The 23,707-nt window shown below is 47.3% G+C and overlaps 1 protein-coding gene across 2 annotated transcripts; it reads right to left on the bottom strand.

Moving 5' to 3' along the window:
* Nucleotides 1–763: 763 nt before the first annotated feature.
* On the bottom strand, nt 764–23,368 carry RNF2 (ring finger protein 2). Of its 2 annotated transcripts, none has more exons than XM_066324677.1 (7): nt 23,187–23,368; nt 9,104–9,192; nt 8,349–8,509; nt 5,645–5,860; nt 4,638–4,910; nt 3,636–3,807; nt 764–3,215 (listed from the first exon to the last, which is right to left on the bottom strand). In XM_066324677.1, the coding sequence occupies exons 2-7, from the start codon at nt 9,188–9,190 to the stop codon at nt 3,114–3,116; spliced, it is 1,011 nt and encodes a 336-aa protein (XP_066180774.1). In that variant the 5' UTR covers nt 9,191–9,192; nt 23,187–23,368; the 3' UTR covers nt 764–3,113. The 2 variants fall into 2 exon arrangements, with proteins under 2 accessions (XP_066180774.1, XP_066180775.1); XM_066324678.1 differs by lacking the exon at nt 23,187–23,368 and adding an exon at nt 9,315–9,716.
* Nucleotides 23,369–23,707: the final 339 nt, after the last annotated feature.

The following is a 23,707-nucleotide window of genomic DNA, read 5'->3' as shown; positions in this document are numbered from 1 at the left end:
CATCAGCTGAACAGCAGGCTGGAGAATAAATGCTAGAGGACATAGGGGAATTCTCTAGGATATGATCCAGTATTCAGTATGGGCAGTAAAGTGTCACATCTACTGCTCTGTACATGAGGTACAGAGCAGTACCCATGGGGTGTTTCCTGTTAAACTGACTAGAAGAAGCCTAATAGGAGTTTAGGCTGTTCAGAGGCAATTTAGGTAACCAGTGGTGGCCCAGAGAGCAGCAGGATCTCGTCAGTCAGACTGCTCATGTTCAGTGCATCTCAAGAAACCCCTACTCTGGCCATACTCAAGTATTGCCTCTTAACTCAAGGTGCATTCTCTGGTTAAAAGTTGTGGTAAATGAAGAGAGAAAGCAAGGTAAGAAACAAAACTTGATGTCTAAATAATGCATCTCAGCTGAAGGGATTCATTACAGTTGCTCTCTGCTGAAGCTACCTAATACTTCAGTGCACCCAAAGTGGCTGGGTTTAACCCAAGTGCCGTGAAAATCCTTCATCCCCTTCCTCAGGCTGCAGGATCTGGTTGGAACAGCAGCACCTGTGACAGGTCAGTGGAAGAGCTGATGCCTTCTGTAAGCCCCTACTTCTCACATAAGGCTCAGGAGCTGAGGTGCTCTCAGAGGACTGTAACAGCCACCAGTGGTGGAGCTGAGCTGCACCTGCACTGCCCCAGGCACTGCAGCACAAACACAAACACTGCCCAAAGGGGGTCCTTTATCTACCACAAGAGGAAGCAGTACTGCAATTCCCAACAGGTTGATAACATTTTTGCTTTTATTGTCAATTTGAGCATTTCAGTGGGACTTTAGTTGGATAGGAGATATTTTAGTTGGATATTAGGCTTACCCGTATGTAACACACATGATGTACTTACAAAAGAACATGGCTTTAAAAGGGGGAAGAGTAATGGCATCTGGAAAATAAAATAGTTTATAGCACTAAAGAGTCACAGTGCAATCAATGGTTTAATCAAACAACTACATTATATATATAATATTTAAAGAACATAAATACTCAGGAAATTCACTACAACATGAAAATAAAAGCTTCACATTCTCCCACGCTTTTCAAAAGAACTGGAGACAAAGTGACAGCTCCTAGACAGACTGCTCAGCTTCACACCACCTCTCTTGGTTAAGGGACTGTCCCTCCCCTCAGCTCCCCCCAGGAGGGATGCTGGCACTAATCTAGAAGTTTCCCCAGTAACTTTAAAGCATTTAGCACAGCCACTTCCCCACCCCCCATAATATTCTGTGGACATGCACTACAGTCTATACAGCAACGTTTCACAAAGTCAGCAAAAACAGGTTCCCTAATAGCTGCCCCTCTGTGCTCTGGGGCCTGAGCATTTCCATTTCATGTCACAAAAGCCCAAGGCTCTCCAGTCAGAAGAAATAATTAAGTTACTCAAAGAAGCCTTTGCAGGTTCCACAGCAGGATAAAGCTGATCTGAACAGCAGCCAGAAGGGACACTATTTACAAGTGCTAAGAAAGCCCAGAGCCAGGGAAGGGCAAATCCTTCCCAGGAGAATCCCCAAGCAGCAGAATACTTCTGTATCACACGCCAAAGGCAGCGGGAGTCCAGGCACGACCCAGGAGGAGTGTACACCACACCATGTGGAGTAAAGCCTGATGCTTCCCACCTACCACCAACTCTTTTTGCTTCCAGCCTCAGGGGAAAACAGGGGCGGGTTCATCAGCAAGTCTTGGGGCAAAGGGAACCTCGTGGTGACAGCTTCCCTTCAGACAGGACATGGGACAGGTCAGGCTGCCCCCTCAGAGCCACAGCAAGTCCAGAGCCAGGGTACAGGGGCTGTACATGCAAATGACCAGCAGCTACCGGACCTTGCAGCATGGCCCACTGCCGTGTTGGGAAACGAGCCTAAATATAAGACACTAAATGGTAAAACTTTATCAAGTACTGAAGTTGTCTTCCAAAGTGCTAAGCCATGTTTGTTAAAGCTATGGCAAAGTAACAAAAGTAGAATCTTGGAGCAGCTTACAGTCGAAGTCTTCCCTACTCACACTGACACCATGAAAAGGTCCCTGCTGGGACGGCACGATTCCCCAAAGCAAAGGATTTTGATGGCTCTGTGCTGGAATTGGGGGATTTGCTTTAACAAAAACGTTTTCTGGACAGTTCTTCACAGCACATCCACAACAGAGATCCTACCCTAGGGAACAGAGCAGGGCTATGACATACCCAGCTTTCTTTCAGTTCAGCTGTGAGCACAGGGCAACATTGCAGGAGAGGCCAGGCAGGAATCAAGACTGGCATGTCCTGCACAGGGAAGATTTACAGGTTTGGGGTGTTTTTTGACTGAAATAGCCATTAAAAACAAAACCAAACCAATCTGATGAACCACCTTCCACTGAAGTATTAAATTAAGCTCAGTAAGCAGCAAGGTTTTAAAGTGTCAGTTTTCTCACTGCAGCTCTTTGGAATCCCAGAATCCCAGGATAGCTGGACTTGGAAGGAACCTTAAACACCATCTCGGTCCAAGCCCCTGCCATGGGCAGCAACACCTCTCACAAGATGTAAAATTCACCTTTGTTCACAAGAAAATGTATTAATGAACCTTTCCTAGGGAATCAGATTACCTCTAGCTGCAAGAGTATCCCAAATCCATTCTCGACCAGTCAATTCTTCAGGTGGGTAACAGTCACCAAATTCCAACATTTAACACATTCCTTGGCATATGCTACTATTGAACAGACCTCCTTGGCCACCCAACACTCCACACTTCACAGAGGCTACTATAACTGTGTCCGATGGAGCAGAAATCCAGATTGACCTGGACAAAACGAAGCCATTCCAAACCGGAACACTGGACCAGGTATCATGCATTAGGAACAAAAAAAGCATCTCAAACACTGGAATGCACAGGAGAAGGTCATTTAGTCTCCTAGGGAAAAACCAAAAAACCCAACCCAAAGACTAAATTAAATACAGCCCAGAATACTGTCTAGTCATATTACTGAGTATACTGAGAGTGCCTGAAGGCACCACGTGCGTTGTCCATGAAGATACTGATGGTGCCTTATTTTAATATTAAACAAGTTGTAGCTATAAAAAGAGTTAGTTCCATCCCAGTCTCCCAGCACTTATTTGTGCTCCTTGGTGGGGGCATAGTACAGTTCCATGGGTTTGTTCACTTTCCAGTACTTCTCACTGACCAGTTCTAGGGAAAAGGACCCATTTAGCACCTAGAAGAGAACAGCAGAATGGGAATGAATGAGGTAATCTGATGTCATGCTGTAAAACAGGCTACTTAAAGCAATATATAAATGTGCTGACTTAAGGGAGTCATCAATAATGTGGCACAAGTTACAAGCTAAAAACCACCAAGATTCTCAAGTGAAGTAGTATTTTTCCCCTCTTCAATTTTAATCGGAAAAGAACGGCATAAGCCAGGTCATGGTTGGTGCCATCACTGCGTTTTCCCCAAGTAACTTCTACGCCTCCTTTTTTACTAACCAAGCTTTTGCCAAAAAGCAACTGCTCTGCTGCTAGATTAGCTGGTGCCATGAATTCTACCCTGAGGCAGGTGGGGAAGAGGCCAGCTGAGTGGAATTTGAGCAGAGAGCATGCAGGGCTGGGCAGTGGCGGGGCAGGGCGGCGCTTACGGTGAACTGTCCTGCGGCGGTGGCGATGTAGATGGTGTACTGCTTCTCACTGGCCGTGTCCAGGTTCATCTGGTTGGACTCGCCTTTGCTCCGCAGCTCCTCCAGGGCCAGTCTCACCGCCAGGTATTTGGACAGGTGATCAACCGTGGCATTGCCTGAGGTCTTGATGTACCTGTGACAGCAGCCACACAGATCATCGGTGATGAGTGAGCAGCGGCTGTGGGAAAAGCCATCTGCAGCGCCCCAAATATTAAATGTCAGCTGTGGAAAGGCACTTAGAGACAGTTCCCAGCTGAAGCTTTGCACACATTTACATCACAGAGAGATGTCTCATCAGCAGAGAAAGCCAAGAAAAGACCTGAGGAAACACCAGAGAAATACCCTCTGCTGAGAGCCAAAATTTGCAAACTGTGCTTGGACTGGATTATGAACAAAAAAAGGTCAGGAAAAGCTGCCAGCCTGCAAGTCCTGCTGACACAAAGCTGCTCAGAAAACTGCTGACACTTATACAAGGTTTGTTTATTCCCAAAGGATCTCAGAGTAAGTAGAAAGGGGCTGATATAACACCATCATCCCACTACTGAACTGCAATGATAGAAAACCTTAAAAACATCTTTATTTGTGATCAAAGGCTTAAAACAGCTTATTGACTGTAATTTTTTCCAATAGTTGAGCAGTACCATCTACCTGACTTCCAACAGAAAGAAAGAGTGCTTATTTGCATCTGGCCTTGGCACACGTTGCCCAGGGAAGCTGTGGCTGCTCCTGAACACCTGGAATATCCAAGGCCAGGCTGGATAGGGCTTGGAGCAACCCGGGCTAGTGCCTGCCCATGGCAGGGGGTGGGACTGCATGGGCTTTAAGGTCCCTCCCACCTCAAACCATCCTGTGATACAGTTAAGCAGGATGTGGTATGACTGATGTAAATTGATGTCTGGAAGCCCCAAGAAGTGATGGAAAACCAAAGCACCAGGAAATAGCAGCAGTGGAGTGGCCACTGACCTCGTCTGCGCGCTGTCATCGTTCTCCATGAGGGTGGGGTGAGGCCTGAACACCAGCTCGATCTCACTGGCCCCGTCCATCACGGGGTCTATGGCCACAGTGGTGTTGTTGTTGTCCAGCTCCAGCCCAGAGTCATCCGAGGTTTTGGTCCTCTTGTTGCTGGGCCCTGCCTCCTGGTTGCTGTGTGTGGAGGCGTTGCTGCAGTGGGAGCTGTCCCCGTTGTCCTCAGCCCCGCTGCCATTCTCGATCTGCTGCTTCTTGCCCCGCTGCAACCTGACCACAAACAGGCAGAGATACACCCTGACCCATCCAGAACAATCAACACCTCCTCCCCAAGTGAGGCATGCAAGCACTGAACATTGCAGAGAGATCAGAAGTTTAAAGAATCAGTAATGTTAATGCTTTTTTAGCAAAGATACTCATAGACGGAACTATTAATTTTTTCATTTCCCTCAAACACCCTTTAGCTGTGTTTTAAGACTATTTTAACTTCCCACAATTGTTTCTCAGGCATTTACTTTCATCCAAACATGGATCCACATGTGATTAGAATTATTAAATCACACCATGCTTTATCATGCAAAGTTTGGGGCCTCTCTCCCAGCTGGCTCTCTTAGGTTTAAATGCACATCTGGAATTTCACCATGGTGTAAACACCACATATTCCATCCAGCCTGTGAATTAAGTCACAACTAAGCCCCAAGTCCTGGTATTTGTGCATTTATTGGCATGTAAGGGTAGCACTTTGGTACATGGTGTAATGGTCTCTTATCTAAGACACGACAGCCATAATTTGGTAAAGCTAAGCTGAAGTTTCTATGAGGCTGCCACAAAAGTCGCAGGGAGCGATACAGAGATTTCTAATAGTAGACAAAAGGTTAAAAATTCTTTTGTCAAAGGCTGAAAATTGTTTTGCCAGGTATCAGGAGATAAGATTCTCAAGCTGCACAGGGCATGAGGACAGGCATTGTATTTTTAGCCTAAAGGCAAACACCGTGATTATGTACCTGTTCATAGCCTGAATCTTTAATCCCTCCTCGATGCTGTGACTCAGGGCCTGCTGGTTGTTGTGCTTGCTGATCCTGGCCAGCACCCTCTCCTGGTGAGCTTCGTACTCATCCCGGCTCGGGTAGATCTTACTGATGAGAGCGTCGAAGTTGGGGTCTGGCCGCAGGGATCTTTTTGAAACAAGCTTTTTGCGACATGTGGGACATTCTTTGTTGCTGGACATGGACAAGAAGGAAGAAAACAACACTTAACTCTGCAGCAGTAACAAAACTCTGCCCTGTTGTTTGCATTCTTGGTCAAAGGGCTCACTAAGACTCAGTATTTATGGTAAATCTGGAAAGGGGCTTCCGTCTCTTGACAGATCAGGTAGTTGGAGATATTTAAACCAAGATCCCAGACATATCTCTCCCTGTTGGTCTTTTATTTTAAAGTATGTTTAAGCAAACTATTTAGACTGAAGAGATCAAAAGTCCCACACTTCCTCCTTCTCTTCATTTTCTGGCTGGATTTTTACCTAAAAGAAAATGGATGTCTAGCGAAAATTACACTGAAAAGTCTTAGGAGGAAGCTCTTTGCTGTGAGGGTGGGGAGGCCCTGGCACAGGGTGCCCAGAGAAGCTGTGGCTGCCCCTGGATCCCTGGAAGTGTCCAAGGTCAGCTTGGACAGGGCTTGGAGCAACCTGGGGTAGTGGAAGGTGTCCCTGCCCATGGCAGGGGGTGGGACTGGATGGGCTTTAAGGTTCCTTCCATGACAAACCATTCTAGGATTCTATGATTTCATGATTTTTAACACTCACAGGACACATAATTTGAAATGGCTGAAGGCTACATAATTTGAAATGTATTATTAGGAAAAGGAAGAACAAGGGAAATGAAACTAATTTTTGTCAGTAATGTCAATTTTTGTTTTACTGTTACTGGATCTAAGAGAAGAATACAAAAGAGCAGTCCAACTCTTTGCAAGAAACAGAATTACGAAGTAATTTGATCTGTCTTCCAAAGATGGCTGAACATGGAAAAACAGGATTTGAAAGGTCTGCTGCACATTTAGAAACTCCCAGTGCTTAGTGACTGTTCCACATCAACCCCCTGCCAAGGACACTTCCACCCCAAGTGCAATGGACTGTCCAAGCCTTTTTCCTCCACAATGTTCATCCCTGCCCCTGGCAGCATGCCCTTCTTGTCCTCTGGCAGTGTCACATCCCTCCTCCCTGGCTGTGTCCCCTCCCTGTGCCTTAGCAGCACCCCCTTCCCATGCCCTGGCAGTGTCCCCTCCCCATCCCCTGGCAGTGTCCCCTATCCCCTGGCAGTGTCCCCCAACGCCCTGGCAGTGTCCCCCGCATTGCCCAGGCAATGTCCCCCCATCCCCTGGCATTGTCCTCTCCCTGGCAGTGTCCCCCCATCCCCTGGCATTGTCCCCTCCCTGGCAATGTCCTCCCATGCCCTGGCTGTGTCCCCCCATACTCTGGCAGTGTCCCCTATCCCCTGGCAGTGTCCCCCCCCTGCCCTGGCAGTGCCCCCTATCCCCTGGCAGTGTCCCCTATCCCCTGGCAGTGTCCCCCCATCCCCTGGCAGTGTCCCCCATCCCCTGGCAGTGTCCCCCCATCCCCTGGCAGTGTCCCCCCCCATGCCCTGGCAGTGTCCCCCCCCATGCCCTGGCAGTGTCCCCCCCCATCCCCTGGCAGTGCCCCCTATCCCCTGGCAGTGCCCCCTATCCCCTGGCAGTGTCCCCCCCATGCCCTGGCAGTGCCCCCTATCCCCTGGCAGTGTCCCCCCATCCCCTGGCAGTGCCCCCCATCCCCTGGCAGTGCCCCCCATCCCCTGGCAGTGCCCCCCATCCCCTGGCAGTGTCCCCCATCCCCTGGCAGTGTCCCCCCCATGCCCTGGCAGTGTCCCCCCCATGCCCTGGCAGTGTCCCCCATCCCCTGGCAGTGTCCCCCATCCCCTGGCAGTGCCCCCTATCCCCTGGCAGTGTCCCCCCCCATGCCCTGGCAGTGTCCCCCCCCATGCCCTGGCAGTGCCCCCTATCCCCTGGCAGTGTCCCCCCCCTGCCCTGGCAGTGTCCCCCATCCCCTGGCAGTGTCCCCCATCCCCTGGCAGTGTCCCCCATGCCCTGGCAGTGTCCCCCATGCCCTGGCAGTGCCCCCTATGCCCTGGCAGTGTCCCTATGTCCTGGCAGTGTCCCCCCATCCCCTGGCAGTGTCCCCCATGCCCTGGCTGTGTCCCCCCATACTCTGGCAGTGTCCCCTATCCCCTGGCAGTGTCCCTCCCATCCCCTGGCAGTGTCCCCCCCATGCCCTGGCAGTGTCCCCCCCATGCCCTGGCAGTGTCCCCCCCATCCCCTGGCAGTGTCCCCCCCCATGCCCTGGCAGTGTCCCCCCCCATGCCCTGGCAGTGTCCCCCCCCATGCCCTGGCAGTGTCCCCCATGCCCTGGCAGTGTCCCCCATCCCCTGGCAGTGTCCCCATCCCCTGGCAGTGTCCCCATCCCCTGGCAGTGTCCCCCCCATCCCCTGGCAGTGTCCCCCCCATCCCCTGGCAGTGTCCCCCCCATCCCCTGGCAGTGTCCCCCATCCCCTGGCAGTGCCCCCTATCCCCTGGCAGTGTCCCCCCCATGCCCTGGCAGTGTCCCCATCCCCTGGCAGTGTCCCCCATCCCCTGGCAGTGTCCCCCATCCCCTGGCAGTGTCCCAGCAGGGCTCTGTACCCGCTCCTGAGGGCAGTGATGATGCAGTCGGCGCAGAAGCGATGCAGACACTCCTTGGTGGTCATGGTGTTCTTGAGCATGTCCAGGCAGATGGGACACATGAGCTCGCTGTGCAGGCTCCGGGGGGACACCACGATCTCCAGGCCATCTGTGATGGCTTCCTGGCAGCAAAGAAGGGAAAGGTTCTTTCCTGGGATTGAGTCCCTTCCTCATGGAGACAGCATGTTTTACCCAAGGAAACACAGCAAAGAGACATACAAACACATCAAGCACATAAAACCCCAGTGCTGCCAGCCCTGCAGCACACAATAAAAACAAGGAGCTGCTGGAGAGGGTCCAGTGGAGGCCACGAAGGTGATGAGGGGTCTGGAGCATCTCTCTGATGAGCAGAGACTGTGGGAGTTGGGCCTGCTCAGTCTGGAGAAGAGGGGACTGAGAAGGGAATCTCATCAATATATATAAGTATCTCCAAGGGGTGTTAGAGAACAATGCCAGACTTTGTTCAGTGGTGCCAGTGACAGGATGAGGAGCAATGGCCATGAACTAAAACACAAGTTCCACCTCACCATGAGGAAGAACTTCTCTCCCTGGAGGGTGCAGAGCCCTGAACAGCTGCCTGGGGAGGGTGTGGAGACATCCCAAACCCCTCTGGACGTGGCCCTGTGTCACCTGCTCTGGGTGACCCTGCCTGGGCAGGGGCTGCACTGGCTGATCTCCAGAGGTCCCTCCCAAGCCCAGCACGGTGCTGTGATTACCTGGGGGGTTCTCTGCAGCTCGTAGAGGCTGAGCTCCCAGGTCTTGCTCAGAGGCTGTGTCCCGTTGGTCTGCACGGCCTGAGACATGGCTGGGGAGAGAAGAGACACTGGCTGAGCACTCAGGTGTGTCTGCTCAGGGTCCTGTCCCCTCCCAGGCCGCAGCAGTGTGTGTCCAGCCAAGCTGAGGCTGCAGGAACACCCGTCCTCCCACGTACCAGGCTCTGCTCGGATAATCCCTTGCTTGAACCACTCCAGGAGAACTGGGGGAGCTGCTCAGCCGTGAACACTTGGCAAAAATCAATTCAGTTGTTCAACAAAAGTGACACAGAACTGAAGGCCAGAAAACGTGGGCCACAAATACCACCTGATGTGGAAAATTACCCCAAAACATCCATTTCCAAACAAGCACATGAGTCAAGCAGGGTCTGCTTCCTAAACCCAGGGGAAGGGCAAAAGGAGACAGGACACAGCACACCAGTGACCCGTGCTCACTGGAGCACACCACGAGGGCTTTTCCTTCTTCCTCAGAACACATCCCCGGGGCCTTCCCATCAGAAGTTTGAAAAATACTGGAAGATCATGAGAAACCCAGTCACTGCATAACTTCGATAATAATAATTTAAATGCCCAGAGAAAATGCATTGCTGTGCCATCAAAGTTTTAGTATTATTGTATGAGATGAGGCAAAATTACCACACAGAGTCACTGCATGTGAAAAAGTCTGGTCAAAGTGGCAGAAGGAAATGATGTTTCTGAACAGAAAATACTTTTATGCTGAGGGAGACAAGGCATTGCTTCCCATGACTCCAAAAATGCCTGCCTTGAACAGAAAAATTTATCCCTGTGTGGGATAAATAGATAAGACAGTGGTATGTTTAAAAAATGTAACTATGTAAGTGGCAACATTGCATTTGCAGACCTTTTTTCTTGGTGGAAGAAGTAGAAGTGCTTTTATTTCTTTTTTACATCTGGGTTTCCAGACCCTCCAATTCAGCAGCCAAATGCATTTTCTACTGGCATCTACCACATACATTATAATCCACTTTCCAACTCATCAAGTTCTTTATGAAAAGGCCCAAACTCTCCGGAGAACAAGGTTACTATATAAGCTTTAATTAATTGTGAAGGGAAAAGCAAGATAAGCTGTGCAGAGTAGTAGATTTACATTCATCCAGGCACAGAAATCAGTTTTCTCATTTGATATTCTTCTTCTTTTTGAGGCAAGAGGGAAGAAAAGCCTGACAAAAAATGATCACATCCACTATTATGTCTATTAAGAAGAATCACAGAATCCTGGAATAGTTTGGGTTTGGAGGCAGCTTTAAGACTATCCAGTTCCAAGCCCCTGCCATGGGCAGGGAACAATCCACTATGCTCCAAGCCCCATCCAGCCTGGCCTTGGACACTTCCAGGGATCCAGGGGCAGCCACAGCTTCTCTGGGCACCCTGTGCCAGAGTTTCCTCACCCTCACAGGGAACAATTTCTTCCAATATCCAATTCAAACATACCCTCTGTCAGTCTGAAGCCCTTCCCCCTTTTTCTGTCACTCCAATTCTTCTCAGAGTCCATCTCCAACTTCAATTTTATTGTCTAAATATCGTGCCCTAAAACCACAGAGGTCTTTTATGTGTTGCTCTAACAGAGGTCAAACATCACGCTGTGTCTGCACTGGATACCACTCTTGCATGCTTTTAAAGCTGACACATTCAATTAACGATCATTTCAGCTGCTCAAAGAAATTCAAAGAAGCTGCTAATCACAAGCCTTGCCAAAACCTGCTGGAGCACATGGACCAAGAGAGCAGAGTCCCAGAGGATCCAGCCTGCTCTTGGTAAGAGCCTGCTCTCCACAGCTGAGTGAAGAGCTCATCCCAGGTAATTCCTCACCTGAACTCATGTGCTGGCACCTGTTAACACAGAACAGCAGCTGTGGGGGCCCGGGCATCACTGAACCCATCCATCTGCACAACAACCACATTAACACCAACATTTCTTCCTGGAAAGGGCGGTCAGGCATTGCCAGGGGCTGCCCAGGAAGGTTTGGAGTCCCCATCCCTGGAGGTGTCCAAGGAAGGCCCTGATGTGGCACTCAGTGCTCTGGTGGTGGTGACACACTGGGGATCAGGCACAGCTTGGACTTGATGATCCTGATGACAGAAAACACTGAGGTCTTTTCCAGCCTCAGTGAGTCTGGAATTTATCCTGCAGCCACGACAAGCCCGAGGCTACACTGCACAGGACATTGTATAGCTGTGATAAGTAACTAACCAGCTTTACTCGAAATCCTTCTCATCTGAGATGCCAGGTGCTTCACTCTCACCCTAGGGGCTGCAGTGATAGTACTCCCAAATTTTAAAAGGAAAAACAGTGGTCTTCAAGCCAGCTGAAAGCTGCAGAGATCCACACAGCCCATTCTGTTAGTACCAAACACCTCCTCTGCCTCTGGCAAGGGAAATCTGAGGAGCAGAGGAACCGTGGTCGATTCAAGCATGCTGGATCAACAACAAAAACAATCAAATTATGCTCCAGGGAGTTCCTACTCTTCTTGAGGATCAGTAAGTCAGTCTGCTTAGCTTTTGCCCTGATCCCCTACAATTTCCATATCTGCATCATTCCTGGAAAATGCAAGTGAATGAGGCCTGACTTCTCTTCCCTCTGGCAATGGTGGCTCTCCGATTGGACTGTGTTTCCTCACGCTGCTGAAATCTAACCCAGAAACATCCACAGCTGGCACCAGCATCAACCAACCATCTCCACAGTCAGGAGATGCAATTTGACACAGAATTGCACTGACCATGTAACAGCCACCAAGTGCCAACCAGCAGTCACAAAACCATGACCAGTGAACCAACCACCTCTTCAGATGTTGCATCAATGAATGAATGACCTTCTCCTTTTTTTGGGGGGAAGTGAGGTGGGAAACACCTCTACATTTAGCTGACTCTTCAATTTCCTTTTAGGACAGTCCACTGCTACTAGATTCAAAGCAGGAAATCATGCATGGCTCAGGTCACAATGGCTGATTCTTTCTAGAGCTACAGAAGTAGCAAGTTTTTTCATGAGCTGAAGGAAGATGATCATCCTGCTCTTGATGCTGTTCAGAAGGAAAAAAGTGAAGTGTAAAGTTTCTAGACTGAAGGTACAACAGAATTTTTATTAAATACTACTGGCAAAGGGACTGAAGATAGAGAAAAAATGTTGAACCTCATTTTGTTCTTCAGTCTGGAAATTTATTCCAGTGAAATCTCACATTCCTAAAATCACTGGCATAATTCACTCTTCCTCTGCATCCCTTCTGGCATTGTTTCTCAAAAAAGTCTTACATGACAGGCTTCTCACACTCATTTTCCCAGCTCACAGTATGAGACAGATTTCACCTCAACACTACCCACTTTTGACCTGTTCAACATTTCACATCTTTTCCACTTTATAATGAAGTGGGATTTCTTCTTCACAGGTCACACATGCGAGCACCAGGAACAATGTGAAGTCAGACACCCCTGTGAGCCTTTCTTGAAAAAACCCCAACCTTGGACTTTTTATCATCTTTTTACCTTTATGACTTGTCTGTTCCCTCTGGATATAAGAGGAAAGCAACCAGTCACACAACAACAGGCTAACTGGGGAGAAACCACATTTACAGAATCACAAAACAATTTGGATTGGAAGGGATCTTAATGATCATCCAGTTTCAACCCCCTGCCATGGGCAGGGACACCTTCCACTAGCCCAGGATGCTCCAAGCCTCATCCAATTTGGCCTTGGACACTTCCAGGGATCCAGGGGCCACCTTAATTCATATTGTATGGGCCCCTGCAACCCTTCAGATTGACTCAGTCATCAGGCACAGCAAAATCCCTACTTTTTAAAGACTCCATAATTACAGGGTACACACACGTGTCACTATCAAAGCCAGTGCTGATTGATAAACCAACATATTACACCTTCAACAAATTTGAAGAAAACCAGTTGAGATTTAAAAATTTAAGAAAGTGAGTCTTGTTCCTGAAGCACTGGAAAACAGGCAGTAACAGGAAAAAATAAAAGTAAGGAACACCCTATCTGAAAGGCCCTTGGATCACCTGCCTGGAGCAATTTATGCTGGGGAGTTTATGCTGGGATGTCCTTCTTCCAAATATGCTTGGATAAAAAACTCCCACTGACTAATATTCACACTTGTCACACACTGTTGGAGCCCAGAGCATGAGGAAAACCCCTCGAATTGGCCTGGGGGGTCTGAGACCTTAGCTGGCACCCCAAGAAAGCATTGCCTTTGACCTTAGTCCATAAAAAAACCCCTTCCAACACTTATAAACAAATAAAAAACAACAAAGATTTAAAATAAATAGTAGTTTAGTTTGTCACAAGGTAAAAATTTGTAGTTTTGAGTTTTTAGAATAGAAGTAAATAAAAGCAAAATAGAAAATTTTGGGCAGTGCCTTAAGTTCTTCTCCTTTGACTGCATCTTCTGCTGTAACAGTGGCACAAAAACATCAGTAAAATGCATCTGATATAAAAATCGCGTGTCCAAAATCAATATTAATTATTAGCACAAAACTGTAAACATGACACATTTTTAAAAATTAATTAAATTTAAGACTTTTTAAAGACCTTGAGCACTAAGCCTAGTGGGTTAGGCAGAGGTGTTTTCCAACATGTTCAGCTTGGTGTTAGGCAGCGCACAAACCTCGAGATAAGAAACTGAATAAACATCTTTAAAAATTAAAGCTACAAGTTCCATTCATCTTTTAAACCCTAGTACAAAACTTTGTAAAAAAAGCAAACCAAAAAAACCAACAAAAAAACCCTAATTAAAAAATTCCAAAAAACCAAATCCAAGAACACACCACATTCACTTTACAACCTCTTATACTGAAATATACTTAATTGTTTACTCCAACGTAGTCATGACTGAAGTAGGGTGGATATTTGGATATCTCACTCCTGAAACAGTCCAGTAAAAATAAAATCCAGCTGGCAGCACCTAGAGCAGACCAGTTAGATCTGTGTGCAGCCAAAGGAGGAGCTCAGCACCAGTATTTCCCTGCTCCTGCCCTTCCCAGCTTACCTTTCACAGGTTTCCACCCTCAGATCCACCAATGAGTAGCAGCTCCTTAGCACTATTGCTGAAAATATGTCTGTTCTGAATACGTACCATTTCCTGAGCTCCAGCCCAGCACTAACCTTGATGGCAGTCCCACTTTAAACAGGGAGCAGGGGATGCCATCACAGATCCCTCACAACCTGGGTTATGCTCCAAAATGCTTTGCAAGGCCTGTTTTAGCCCAGGCAAAGGCTAAAGAGCATCTGCAGCACGGTTGTGTCAGCACACCTCGAGATCAGAGAAGGGCTGGAATGGTACCAGGCAGCTGGAGAGAGAACCCACAAACCCAGCTAAGGTGTGACCATAACCACACCACTCCCATTCAACTTTCTGTGATACTTTCAAGAAAAAAAAACATTTATGAGGAAAAAAAAATTGCATCAGGCTCTTTAAAAAAATATTACACACATTTTTATAGAGTATTAAAATTTTAGAAATAACTGAAATTTTCTGTTCCAAGTTGTAAAAGGTAAATATTTAGACTTAAAACACTAAGAGAGTTAGACCTCTATTCGGTGTGCCAAATTCAACAGCACATTCAACCACTCTGGATTTTTCTTCCTAAGGATTAACTCCTTTAAAAACAGGTATTCATAGTGCAGTTACTTGGAAGTTTAACAGGTTTAGAGCCTTAAGTTTTACTCTCTCTCACACTGTGACCAGTATTTGGAATAGATTGCATGTTTTCATAGAGTACTCAATTCAATCATTCATTTCAAATTATTCAATTAAAGCATTCTGAAATTTAAGTTTTTTTCTGGTCCTACTTAATTGGATTAGAGCTTGATTTGAAAAAACAATCCACACAATTTAGAAGAGACTATTTGAAGGAATTTACATTCCCTGCAGTTCCCTGGCAGTTCAGATAGCTTCACATCCTGCTGTATCTAGGACAACTGAACTAGATTATAATCTAGTATGTTTAGTATTCACTCTCAAGTTATGTTTCTCTCTAGATCCAAAATCCCCCAGCAAACAGCCACATCAGGTTCTGGCCTGGAGCTCCTTTTGTTCCCTGCTCTGGGAATCCCTCCTCGGTGACCCTGAACAAGGATGTCACCACACCTGGCTGTGCCTCCCATCCCTTGTTACTCTCACCACTCCTCCAACTTCTTTTGCTGAGTTTATATTGCACTTACTCTAGTTATACCCTGGCCTCTGAAGGACTCAAGAGAGGAAGGTCCTGCTGAACTGGGTTTAGTTCATTCAGCCACCAGGTCTTGCCTTCCCAATCAAATTCAATGTCACAATACCCCTTATACCAGAAGACTATCACAAATACCAGAAGATTTTCACTTCTATCTGTAAATTGAATTCAATATTCTATGAGGCATGTGCAGAGTCACCTTCTCTTGACACAATCACACCTGATCCATGCCAACAACAAGTCCAGCCTCAGGGACTGATGTTCAGAGTTGCAGTCAAAGCACAGTCGCTCTGCAGGGCAGCTCCACACTTAAGGTTCAGGTTGTCAGCCTTGCAGACATCCAAGAGATAAGGTATGTCCTGGTATCCATCAGATTGACTGTTACAGGCACCAAAACCCCATTCAAAATCTGGGAGCCTGAGCACTCCCACCATGAGATACAAAGCAACAGACACGATGCAACAATTACTTAATGTAATAAATCCAAAATGAGAAAGTATTTCCCATGACAGAAGATGCATGGACAGACAGAATAAACTGCTAAGAAGTGCTGAGTAGCAGAATCCACAGGGGAAACTGATCCTACCTGAAAGCAGAAAGCCACAGCCAAGGGGACACCAAAAACAGGTCACTTGAGAGGGGCTGTGGGATGCCCACTCTGGGACACTTGACTGGATGTGGTGGCGTCCAGTGTGACCAACTGGCCCTGCTTTCGGCATGGAGTTATGTTGGATGGTCGCTGGAAGTATCTTCCAACCCAAACTACCCTGTGGAGTTATCCCATGGTGTTATTTCACTATCAGGGATGTTTATCCATAGTTTTGCTGTGACAGACAAGAGAAGCCCACAGCAAGTGACACTAACCAGCCAATAAAGCACTGCCACAACAAAGAGGTGAAGAAAGGTGGTCATGACCTTCTCCTGTCTACGCACCTTTACAATCCAGGTGGCCAAATGTCATCCTATGAGCATCCTCCTTACCCACAAAAGAAACATCAGAAGGCTTTTTGGGGACAACAGTGAGCACCAAATTTATACAAAGCAAAATCCATTTGTTTGAACTGTGCAGAAACAGCAACGAGGGAACGGGGCCCTCAGACACCTGGTGTGTTATAAAGAATATCCCATAAGTCTGCTTAAAAATGGGAGTTTCCTCCACCAACTCATGGTATAGCCACATATTTAAGAAAAAGAGCACTTAGAATAGAGCTGCAGAGGTTGCAGATTAGCTGTCAAGCTGCAAATTCATGAGGATCAGATAGAGATTAAACATGAGTGTTATCAAGTGATCAGTTCCAGCTAACCACGGAATATGTGAAAGCACATCGGTGGGCTAATTTCAAATTGATTACCAAACACTTTATCAGTTAATACTGATGGGAATATGGGCTCCTTTGTAAATGCCTGCTACGGTTAGAATTGAGTAGTCAGCAGCACTTCCACAGAGACAGCATTGCAAATATTTCATACACATTAGCAAGAAGTCTATCATGTGCAAAGCACAATCAACACCAATTGAAAGACTGCTAAAGATGGCAAATTAATACAAAATATGAAGCTGAAACTTAACATACCAATTATGTGCTTCAGAAACCAAATCTGGTAACAATTAACATGTATTTACATTGTGCTTTCTATCCCTACAGCTTACAAGCAAAGACACCCTCAGACTGTGTGTGGGACAGAAACTCTGAATTAGATAAAAAATGAGGGACATAGAATCATATCATATGTGTCATTCCAACTCCAGTTACAACTGAAGTGGTGCTCAGTGAAAATCAATCCCAATTTAACAATGCCTGCACCTGACTCCCTGCCTCCTATTTTCTTACTTTATTTACAGAAGGAAATGAAGAGATTAATATTCAAATGTTTCGATCAATTATATCAATATGGCCCCAATATGGCTGAGAAAACAATTTAACTATAATAAAACCAGAAAATCAATATTAAGACATGAATTTTATATTTGGATAGGTAAACTCTCACTGGATGTCAGATACTGGGTGACTGGCACAACGCTGAAGTTACTAATGCAATAAAACAATCTGTAAATACACGAGTGACAAATGTTCCCCACACTCAAGACTGTGCCAATTTCTACATTTAAAACACTGAGAAGTCCGAGGTTTGTCACTCTATAAAGAGCAGTTAGCAAAAAGACACAACCTCAGTGTTGCCCTAGAGGACTCCCAGCCAGGATGGAAAGATGTATCATTAATTCAAGACCACAGACTCAAAATGTCCCAAAGCAGCCAATAAAACTGAGGAATGCAGAGAAAACTGAGCATTGGTGCAGTGTAACAGCCCTGACAGTAACACTAAAGACCTTTTCCCAGCATGACTGTCCCTCTCAATCATACCACAGCAGAGGTTTCCATTTTCCTGATAACTAGTCCCAAACTCCCATTTTCCCATAAACTTAACAGCATTTCTCTTCAACATTAAAAACAATCCTCCCCTGAAAAGCAAGTAACGACACCTAATGCTGTGATTATGGAATGTCTGGAAGGCTGCTGGACAGATGACATCTGACTGAGGGAAAAAATAACACTGGCATTTCTGAAACCTATGGGCTTGGAAGCACATGGTCTTTCACAGTTTCTTGGCTGTATTTACCCTCCTAAGAAAGCGTTTTGCCTTTGAGATATGGAATCTTCCAGCTGCCAGCCACTCACAATTCCCTGGCTCTGCGATGGATCAATCCATGGAGCTGGGCAGCATTTCCAACCTGGCTGTTAAGCTGCTCCTCCTGGCTGGGAGACTCTGGAGTGTGACCTCACACAAACCATCTGCTGTACATCTGGACACCTCTGGAAGGGCTCCACGAATCCAGGCTGAAAGACGTATCCAAAGGGAGATAATCCTCCTGGTTTAGATGTCAAGGGCAACAGGGGAAAATAAAGGACCAAATTAAACTGTTGATCAAAACTCCTGTTTGATCTGTTTTATGGCTGTTTTATGACAGTGTTGGGAACAGCCATGTCCTTCTGGACATGACACAAAGATGTGATTTTAGTTTGGTGGTGCTTTGGAAAGTATAGCAGCATTTAAGCACCCTGAGTGAAGGTACATCCCTCCCGTGGAGCTGAGGTTTATCAGTAAATCCCAGTTTATTCTAACGAGGTCTGTACCCTGTATGCATCAGTGGCCTTTTCACACCACCCCCCAGCTCACTTCAGTCCTCAGGGTCAGCTCCTCATCCCCAGCTCTGTATTCTACCCTCCCAGACATCTCCACAGCTAGAAAAACTGGAATACATAAAAATACCATGACACTTCTAGAGAACTATCTATATTATCAGTTGCCTCTAAGGAGTCCAGAATTCACCTGCTCGAACTCATCACACATCAAAGCCAGGCTGCTCCTAAATTATTAAGCTCAGATTTTTTTTAATCTTGAAGGATTAATTTGAAAACTTTTCATGTTTTGCACCACACAAAAGCAAACATTGCTCACTGTTCTAATGCATCAAGCAGTAAGATTATTTTAATCATTAAAGTTCAAATCCTGGAACTTAGCCTTTCACACCACCTATATCTCGTCCAAAGTAGTACTAAAATATGTTACAACATTAATGCCTTCTCCTAGGAGTAGAAACAAAACCCAAAACTGCTACAGGAACAGCTTTTCACTGTTGACGTTGGTCAATAGATCAGGCAAACACTTGACCTCAAATGTGCCAAAGACTTTTGCCAAGAATTCATATAAAAAGGAAAACAGCCATTACCAAGCTATAATTCAGCTCTGTGAAGCAACAATATTAAGCAGAACTCTGGGGGAGTGAGTAGAATTGTGATTTTATCTGCCACTTGTTAAATTTTACGCCAAGTTTTTCATATTATGAACATGCTACTGCACAGTACGCGTGTGACTACCCAGGTGAGTTTCAGAAATGAAGTTCTTAACCTCTTAAATTAACCTTGGACTCTAGAATTAATAACCAGCTGGGAAAAAGAAAAGCCAAAGTTCCTTTCTAAAATTCATTTCAGTGCTGAATCATTTCAGAACAGGAGGGATAAAGGACTGAAAACTTTTGGGCGCAAACAAAAGTAAAGCTTCAAACTCCAGAAAAGTTGACTCTGTCACAGCAACTAAATTGTACAAACAATTCATGATATGTGTTGCCTTAGGATATTTTTAATGAGATTTTGTTTTTAATTTTTCCTTGCCCTGCTCTGCTGGCACATTTTTTTTTTTTTTGAGGCTAATCACTCTCTTGCTGTGTCCTTGAAGTAGCAGCTGCTGAAAGCAAGACCTAAGCACTTCAGTCAGTAAGGTGAAGTTTAATCATTTCAGTACCTCTGTTGTGGCCTTTAAATTTGCTGCTCATTTTAAGAAAAATTCTATGAACATCTGTGCACTACAACTCAGAATCTTTTGCATCTTGACAAATGCTGTGGCTGATTCTGCCAGAGGTACATGCAGGATTCCAGGTTCCTTCCAAGACAGTCTAAAACCAAAGGCATGTTGGAATAACCACACCAGACCTGTAAATGTCAGTGCCTGAGGAGCCAGCAAATACATGCTTCCACTTCACCATGTTGGGAAACCAACATGAGTTTGCTATTTTTCACCCCACCAGCAAAAAAAACCAAGAAAACCTGCTCATCACCTTCTTGGACTGCTACTTTGGTACAGTGCTAAAAGACACTTCTAAGCAAATTTTAAGAACCATTGTAAAAGTTGAAGCCAAATACACTGAGATTCAGGTGTACTGCTCTCCCCAGGATACCAGGATGGCATCAAGCCACCTGCCCTGCTCTTCAGCACACAGCGTGCCTACTGTCCATCCCACTTCATAAACAGAAATGTCAATAAGAAGCAGCATTCTATTGCATTGATATTGTAGGAGAAATTCTGAGATGTCAGACCAGCAAATATGCCTGGGTGTCCAGCTTCTCCAGAGCTATGTTAGAGAGCTACAAGGATTTCTCTCGCACTTGGCAGCGAAGCCACAACCAACAGCGATAAAATTTTCTTGATGAAAACAAAAAGACAGCTTGGTTATTAATAAACAGAAAATAAACTCCCCCACAACACCTGAGAGACAAAAAGACTCGAGCCATTTTATGTCTGATTGACTTATTAGCTGCAATAAATACATAAAAGCAAAACTGGCAAGCAGGCAGCTCTCACCTAAAACTGGGGAACAGCAAAGAACAGTTTGTGTTTCAAGGACTCCCTCACAAGTAAGAATGTCCATTTTGTACACAGCACTAGAGGAGCAGCACCTAAACCAATTTAACCCAATAATTACACAAAACAGTTCAGTGTTATCCCCAAGAGGTGAAGAGTAAAGAATGATTAGGTTTTAATTAGTTAGCAGAACACTACTGCTAACTCCCTGCTGTCTGCAAGAGAGCTCCAGGATCCAGAAGTGGGGGGGAAGCAGACAGGGGTAATTCCTAAAATATTTCTCCACCACAACAAGTCTAAACAGCTCCACAATGTCAAATGCTGCTCGTTCCTCTGAAAATTAAGAATTTAAGGTCAGCTTTGACAGCCAGTTATTTGCATCAACAGAAAACCAAGCAGAAGCAAGCTGAGGCTCAACAGCATCTCTTCACCAATCTCCTCACTCTCTGTCTGCATAATTATTAAACTGCTGACCTAGTCAGAAAAAAAATAGGTAAAAGGTATTTAGGGGAAAAAAAAAGTGGAAGGAATTTCTTTACTCCAATGCTTCTTTCATGCATGTCCCTAGAGCTGTTGCTTCAGTGAGAGGAGATCCAGTGCTCCTTCTAAGAAAAATATAACTGAGTGGTCACAGACTGAAGTCTCACTTTTAAAGCTCTTTTCCCTCCCCTCATTACATTTTTTTTTGTAAGCAAGGGAAAGAGTGGAAAGAAAGATGAAGAAATTCACTGAGCCCAACATCTATTTCACATACAAGACTGATGGCTTTCCTGTAGCCCGTATTTCTGTTCAATGACAGCAGAGCACTGAAAATGTCAGAATTGTGTTCCAATCACCCAAGGTGCCCAACCAAGTCTCTACACTCAAGCCATTACCACCCATCACTCCTAAAACACAAAGCATCACTGATCAAGGGGAACCCATGCAATTTATTTTGCTGGCACCTGCATATTATTTCACCTCTAAGAGAAGACAGAAAGTGCTTTTCTTGGCAGCTGCAGCAAGGCTGGTGCTTCAAACCTTTGAAGCCAAACAATTTTAGCCACTGAAGAAGCGAAAAAATACCTCCAATACAAAATCTGTGTCCCTCCATTATCACAAACTTGAACACAGACAACAATATGAATAAACACTGCGAACATGCATTTGTTAAGTGCTGTGAGTGACAATTCATGGGGGCAGTGAGGTGTAAAGATGTTCTCCATTTGTCTGTCATTGCTGAAAGGCACTGTAACAGAATCACACCCAGTCACAAACTTGTACCTGACACTGCAGCTTGTGCTGTCCAGTGAAAATTCCTCCCATCTCCAGACAACTGATAAAGTTAATCCTTCCAACAAATACATTTTAAATGCAAAATATACTGCTTATCCATATCCACTGCTGTCACAGCCAGCGCCTCTGTCTTCACTGACAGCTGAATGTCAGCTCTGAGCTTGACATGATGTATAAGAAAGTCAAATTATCTCATTACACAAGTTTTTAATGGAAACACAGATGGATACAAATCAGAGCACCTCTGCAGGGAACTCCTATGACAAATTGAGTCTTTTGTCACTGAATGAATGACACTCGATTAAAGAATTCTCCCCAAGCAATAATAAATTCACCTGCACACCAGTCACATTTTCTCAAATGCATGCAATTCCCTTTAATCCTTAAAAGCCCATGTGCAGTGCAGAGTTATCGCACACAGCTACAAGCACTTCCAAACAGGGCTGGATTATGAATTATCATACTGGAAATCATCTCTCTCCACTAGCTGTTCTCTGGATTTCTGCGGAATTAGGCACTTGATCCAATTCTTTTCCGTAGAAGAAGGTCCGACATACAAACAGCCTACAAAAATCCCGAGGAGAACACTGCTCAGCGCTTGTTTCACACACGGTGCCATAGGGTTGGCACAAGGAAGGCGAGCGATCCAGAAGAGCTCCCGCAGAACGTAAAACTTGGCAAGAAACAAGCGCCGAATTCGTAGGGGAAGCGGCGGGAGCGATGTGCAGGGAGGAGGCACATCCCCAGCTCCAGGCACCGCGTCCTTCTGCACCTGCTGCCCGGTGGGAAGCGACATCTCCCCGGGAGCAGCCGCGGAGCGCCAGCAGCGCTCGGCACGGGCTCCGGGGCAGACAAAAGCCCGGGAAGGCCGAGCTGTAAATGACAGGCAGGACGGTGCCGCGCACAGGCGGTCCGCAGAGGCTCCCGGCCGTGTCCGTGAGCTGTCCCTTGCCGGGGATGGAGCGGCGGTGCCGGGCTGCTGCTGCGGTGCTGCGGCTGCGATGGAGCCGTGCTGCCTGTGCCTGCAGCTCCCGCGAGTGCACACACACACACACACACACACAGCCGTACGCGCACACACAGGGACACGGCTGCCTAGACACAGCTATAGGTATGTGTGTATAGATGTGCGCCCGGCTGCTCCGGGCTCGGCAGCCCCACGCCGGCCCTGCGGGCGGCTCGCTGCCCCGCGGCCCTGCAGCACGGCCGGGCTAGGGGCAACGGGGGCTCCAGGCTGGAGCCTGGCCACGCTCCTCCCGGACACCGCCGACCCCCGCCCCGCCGGAACAGCCCGGCAGCCGCCCCGCCGCCTTCCCGCCCGGGGCCAGCCCCGCTCGGCCCCGCCACAGGCACCCGCGGCCCGCAGCCGGCCCGGGCCCGAGCCCCGGAGGCGCCGCCCGCCCCGGCCCCGCGCTCACCGCCCGCCGGTGCCGCCTCGCTCCGTGGCCGGCGGTGTCGCCGCAGCCCCCGCAGCGCAATATGGCGAGCGGCGGCTCCGCAATGGAGCTCGGGAAATAGAGGGGAGTTACATATTCATGGCCGGGGCTGGGTAGGGGGAGCGCGGACGGGGCCGCCGCGCCCGGGCCGCCCCGCCGCCTCCTCCGCCTCCTTTACGGTCGGGGCGCGGCGGCGGCCGGGGCTGCTGGCGGCTTTCCCCGCCCTGCCCACGCCTCCGGCCCCGCCGCCGCCGGCGCTCCGCGTCCTTTGGCCCTTCCCGTGCCCGGGATGCGGCTCCGCGCCCCTCCGCACCGCTGACCGCCCTCACGGCCGGGGCGGCGGCACTGCGCCGGGCGAGGGTCGCGCATCGGGAGGAATTCCTTCCCGGAAACGGTGATTAGACATTGGAAAGGGCTGCCCAGGTGGAGTCACCGTCCCTGCAGGTGTTTCAGGAGAAGCTGGCGGTGGCACTTTGTGCCAGGGCCCGGTTGCCGGGGTGGCG

This window comes from Sylvia atricapilla, chromosome 9 (genome assembly GCF_009819655.1).
Source record: "Sylvia atricapilla isolate bSylAtr1 chromosome 9, bSylAtr1.pri, whole genome shotgun sequence".
Taxonomy (NCBI): domain Eukaryota; kingdom Metazoa; phylum Chordata; class Aves; order Passeriformes; family Sylviidae; genus Sylvia; species Sylvia atricapilla.
Note: the sequence above shows the minus strand (reverse complement) of the source record. Positions and strands in the feature narration are given on the sequence as shown.